The following is a 6,000-nucleotide window of genomic DNA, read 5'->3' on the forward strand; positions in this document are numbered from 1 at the left end:
GATATTTAATTTGTGAAAATGCCTGCAAGCCAATGGTCTAACACTAAAGTCTTATAAAAATTCCTATCATCTACTTTTTAAAGATGAAAATAAAAGCTTTTGTAATGAGAAAATTCTATAAATATATACTTACCTGATTATAATATAACTCTTGTTATTTAATATCTTTAATGACAGCAGACATACTTCAAAATAAAAATTCATAAAAATGGAGGTAAGTGCAGTGTTATGAAGGTAGTAAGAAATTTATTCTGAAGACCCAGTTTTTTTACATTTATGGATGGAACTGAAACTCACACAGTCAGGGAATATATTGATAAAGGAGAGTAAAATTTGTATGGCTTAAACAATCTGAACCACATCAGTAAAAAAAAAAAAGTTGAAATAGATCACTGATTAAAACAAAATATCTGACAAATAGAGTAAAATGCCTTAAAATGCTCTATTTTCAAAGTCCTATACAAGCAGGACACAGCTGCAGTTCAGTTAAAAACTGCATTTGACAAACAATCCTGTGAGTTTAAATATGCTAATTCTGTATCTTAAAAAATATAAAGAAAATCCATGCACATGATCAACACCACAGCTATTTTAGAAGCAGGTAAGTTTAATTCAAATAATAAAATTATACCTTTGAAAGGAATTTAATTTAGAATATACTACCAAAAATCATGTTTGTCATAGATATCATTCATAAATTTGATATACACTACTTTTTAACAATGATTCTTAAATAGTCACCAATGGACTCATGAGCATATTGATGTATACTAGTAATAGTAACAATTATTACCGACAATATACCCTAAATGCTTTACTCTGAATATGAACAAACACACACATCATCATCAGGTATAACAGTAGAAACTGACTTTTTTTCTGCACACTACACAATATAATTAAATAATGGGAAATAAATATAAATAAATAGAATCAAAAAATGAATACTGGATTCAAAAATGTTTTAAGATCTTTCTTTTACAGCTATCAGAACACCAACTCAGCTATGCTTAAGGCAGAATTTTCCCACCCCCACTCCTGAATATTTAAGAGCAGATTTTTCACTGTAACAGAATCCCCCTGCACCTTTTGCCACACTAGTAACAAAGACTATGGTCCATTTAGAAATTCATACAAATTGTTTCATTGAAGCTCATGCAGTTTGGGAAGATTCAATTACCTTTGTTTGACTTTCATAAATAATGCTTTTCCTAAGACCTAACCTCTCCTTTCTGATGGTGATTGAGTAGAGCTAACCGCCTGCCTACAGGGTAGGCAAGTATTGACATGATTTCATGGGTATCTAAAAGTCTTCCTATCCCAGAATTTATTATCCACTAGCTCAGTGATGCCAAAAATAAATCTTTTAAAGAAAAGGTATAAAATATTATTTTACGATTATAATTAAGACTGAGAATTTAATAATGACACCATAAATAAATTCACTATAAATTGGTTGTGGGAGATGATCAGAAACAAAAAGGAGCAGAAAGAGAGCTAAGAATGAGAAAGGGATTATGAAGGAAAGGAAAGGAGTAGACATTAACCCTACTTTTTCATATTTTACAATATTTCCCTGCCCCCATGAGAAGGAGCTCACGGTAAATATGACTAGAAAAGAAAATGTCTACCTGACTTGACCATGTAGGCTGCTATGTTCTCACAAAATGTTTTCTACAAAATTCCAAGTTTGGGTCTGGGTATATCGTCATGGAAGCTGACCACATCTTGGGACTTATACAAAAATAAAATCCTAGGGGAAAATTCTGATCCTAAAACTTCTTTAATTCAACATGATGTACGCGTGACCTCTTTTTGCTGAGCCTCTATATTGTGGTATAGTCATGCAAAGATAGATAGTTCTTTGTGACTAATGATTCCAAAAGAATCCTAGTTGAGAGTTTAAAACATGGAAAGATAACAGAAGTACCAATGACAACCATTAAAGCAAAGATGAGAACTATTAGATATAGCCATGCGCTACATAAAGAGTTGCCAGAACTGAAAATAGAAGAATATACTACTTAGCAGTGGCAATAGGTGACATTTCTTAGATGCACAAAATTCATATTCTTTAGTATGGTATTTCTGTCTTTTATTAGATCACTTTACTGGGGGAACTAAGAATTTACAAAGCTATTGTTATCATCAAAAGATTCCCCATAGAAAATTTTAATATACACAGAGAACCATAATTCTGAAGTACTTCTATACTTGACTGATATTTGCCCCCTCCATTCCATATCTCCATTTCTGTCACATAGCACAAATCTCAAAGGGAAATCTGCATTGTCTAACTCACTGCAATGTCCTGTGTTGGGTGCCACTGAACATAGCACCTCTATCTCAATGCATTTTTAAGGGGGAAAAGTGATAACCATCAGCAGCATTCAAACACCATTCCTCTAAATGTGGCATTTAATATGAATCACAGATCACAGATTTTGCTTCATTCAACTGCTACATTTTAAAGAGACTAGAAATGAAGTCTTATGCTAATATTTTACAGACCTAGCTGAAGACAGTTTTGGACAAATAACTTTCCATTCTGGTCTCACATAAACTGAGTTAACCACAAAAGTATATTATGTTTTCCTGTCAGTCTTTCAATTCTTAAAGATGCTATATAATTAAAATTTTTAGAACTCTCGAAGACCCCACGGAACAAGTGAAACAAACAGGCATTATTTCATTTTTTTTAAACATTTCTCATATCTATAGAACTCTGGGGGAAAAAGTCTTACTAGAGGCCTATATGGTTGCAAATTTTAAATATCTAATAAAACAGGTAACAGGAATTTAAAATCTGATATTAACTATTCTCAAACTTGTAATAATTTGGTATTTTAAAAGTCAAATAAAATTCCTCCACTTTCCTTGGAAGAACAAAAATTAACACTTTCCCCCTAACGTCCAGTCTAAGAATTACATGCTAAAGAGAAAAGAATTACACTTTATTCTTACTCAAACATCCATTCCTTTTCAGACTTAAGAATGTGATTATGGCTGGACTTAAATTGACTTAAATGTGTTAGATTTCTAGGAAAAGCAACCAGTATGTCATATTTTGGAATTTTTAAGACAACCTTAACAAGGGTGAAGAAACAAAAATAAATGAATAAGGTTTTGAATCACCACATGTTCTTCCACTACAACCTGACAGCCCAGCCTTTGCTGACTTACCCACCACTCTTACTTAGAGCTAGTAATGGGCTGACACCTTTGCTAGGGTCAGATGTAGTAACAGGCTCTCTGTCAGCCTTTGAGATAGAGCTGAAATTGCCTTCATAATGATAGGTTCTTTCACTTATCCCATGATCTCAGAGGGGAAAGCACCACATTGTTCTTGGGAAGACAGCTTTTATTAAAAGAATGGGCTAGGAAAAAATTAATTTTCCAATGTCTAAAATGCCACTGAATTAGACTAGGCAGTCACCAAAGCCACAAGAAAGTTTTAAAAGCACTATTTTTTAAACCTATAGGAAGCATTCATTTAAGCTGGAAAAAAAAAAAAGATATGGGGGTAGTAGAAAGCTCTTAAGGATTCTTTTAATTTTTACATGCACGTTTATCGGAAATGTCAGCTGCTCTGTGGATTATCTCCACTGTCAATAACTGTTAACCTGGAATGCACCAGGACCCCAAAGCAACCTCCAATAAAATGATTTTTAAAAGAAGAAACTAAAAATAAGGGTTTATCTGGCAATGGTTACAATTTGGTTAGGCAGACCTATTTTCTGCTTTGAATATTTAATCAAATAGTGCTCATAATGTTTAAAAGGTCTAGGGAAGTAAAATAATCTTAATTTCCAAAGGGAACACAGAAAAATCACATTATCTTTTTATTTCTTCACATTCTCAACTGCCTATCTTAAAATGTTTAGAGATATATGCACTCCACAAATTATATTTTTGGAGCTACATTTCACTTTAGTTCTTCTGTAATGTTTAATTCCAATGGACTTCATAATGACACTTTTTTAAAAAAAAAAATACCTTTAAGTTGTAAGGGTTTTCCAGCCCCCTGCCTGGAAATTAAAGCTGTGCAAATAACAAGAACGTTCCTTAATAAAAATCGCAGAGATCATTTTAAAAAACGCACCAATAGCTGACATTTTAAGGCACTCTTTTAAAGAATAGAGAACTGGAAAGCATCCGCTTCATTTCAAGAGGGTTGAGTGACACTGTATGAAATGAGAGGGACCCCTGGCTGGGGAGCAGCAGGAACTTTGCTGCAACCAGGTAGACCTTGCGGGGCAGCCGCGGACGGGGCGCGTCAATCTGTCACCAGCCTGCTTGCAGAGCCCAGTGCCAGCCCCAGAGTCACCACAGTATGAAAGGAGAGAGGGGGAACCAGCAGCAAGACAAAGGTCCGGAGTTCAAGACCCGGGGTTAACGGAATAAGATGCGCTGGTTTGTTTACTATTTCAGCTGCAAGTCTGAGGAGAAGGGGAAAGACACCATTCCCCCCCCCCCCCCCCCGCCCAGGATTCTTCACTCAAACTGGCTCATCCACAGGAGACGCGTGTGCGAAGCGTGCGGTATGGTGGGTGATGAATAAAGCCTAACTCCCGTCTCAATTCTCCACTAACTTTGTCCTCTCGCCTTCTTCAGAGCGCAGGGTGGAGGAAAGGGATGTCATGGTTCTGTCTAAATGGCCCCTCGGAAGTAGGGAAGGGATACAATGCTGAGCTCGCGGGCGCTCGCGGGCGCACGGGGCCGGGCGGCGAGCGCGGGGGAGCTGCGCTGCGGTACCTACCATGGTATTCTTGTCCCGGAACGTAGTAGGTGGGGTTGCCTGCAATGTGCAAGGAAATGAGCACTTCGCCCTGCTCCCCATCCCCTTCCAGCTCCCCGTGGTGGGTGCACAGGAAAAAGAAGGGCGAGAAGCGGGGGTAATAGCCCACCGCCGCGCGCGCCCTCAGCGTCGCCCCCAGCAACAGCGCCAGGAGGAAAGTCCTCGGGGCCCAGCAACTGCGCCCCATGCCGCCGCCGCCGCCGCCGCGCGCCCGGAGCGCCGCTTGCTCATTCAGTTTTGGAGACCCCGGGACGGAGGAGCCGCGCGGAGAGCACGCGAGAAAGAGGCGAACGGGAGCCGAGCGGACTCGGGAGCCGAGCCCCGCCGGGAAGTTCTACGGGAGACGGCGGCTCCCAAAGTTTCTTTGGCCCGCGGGAGCGCGGGGCAGGGATTGTAGGCGCCGAGAGCGCGGTGTCAGCCTCTTCGGTGCGCTGCAGCCACTGCTGTCGCCACCGCCTCTGCGCGACGCCCCTCGGCCAGGCCTGGGAAAGAACCCGCCCCTCTCCACACCTTCTTAAAGCCCGGGGCGCCAAGTCCCCCCCACAACCTCCCCCCGCCGCCGCCACACGTGTCCCGGCCGCTCCCCCGCCCCCGCGCGCCGCCCCGCGCGCGCCCGCCTGCCTGGCCCCCGCCCTCTCCGGCTCACAAACCCGCACCGGGCGCGGCCAAGGGCGCACGCCTCCCCTGGGCCGCGCCTCCTAGACCTCTTAGCGCAAGGAAGCCACGCTGAGGTGTGCGGACTTGGATACTGGGGAGCCAAGGGGGCGCTGTCCTGGCGCCAAGCCCTGGACAGCGAATCTATAAAGCGACGGGCTGTACAAGCCTCGTGGAGAGAGCCCCGGGCCCAGCTAGCTGTCTGAGTAGATGAAGACCATCCCATTGATCCTCGGGTTTCCCTCTTTTTTTTTTTTTTTTTTTGTCCTGAGCAGAGGAGCCCGAGAAGGAGAAGGCGATGGGGCCCGGCGTTGGCGCCGGCTTCTTTGTCTGCGCCGGCTGTGCCCTGCGCCCCTCGGGGCTTGGAGAGCCTAGGCGATCCGCACAGTTCTGGGGGTGCCCCCGCAGGCCCTTCACGCCCCTGAACCAGGTCTGCCGCCTTCTCGCTACTCCCCACTAGCCGCTCCCGGCTCCTGCTGCAGCCACAGAGGCTCATCTGTAGCGGGATTTAAAATGAGATTAAAGGAAAGTGGAATTGGCAGCCCCGC

General features: G+C 42.5%; 1 protein-coding gene across 1 annotated transcript in view; it reads right to left on the reverse strand.

Annotated features, from left to right (window-relative positions):
- Nucleotides 1-5,267, reverse strand: part of RELN (reelin) — a 561,009-nt gene extending 555,742 nt beyond the window's left edge. The window contains exon 1 of the mRNA XM_060195660.1: nt 4,760-5,267. Within this exon, the coding sequence (XP_060051643.1) occupies nt 4,760-4,985 (226 nt within the window). The 5' untranslated portion in view covers nt 4,986-5,267. The remainder of the gene's footprint in view (nt 1-4,759) is intronic.
- Nucleotides 5,268-6,000: the final 733 nt, after the last annotated feature.

Source organism: Erinaceus europaeus, chromosome 8 (genome assembly GCF_950295315.1).
Source record: "Erinaceus europaeus chromosome 8, mEriEur2.1, whole genome shotgun sequence".
Classification (NCBI taxonomy): Eukaryota; Metazoa; Chordata; class Mammalia; order Eulipotyphla; family Erinaceidae; genus Erinaceus; species Erinaceus europaeus.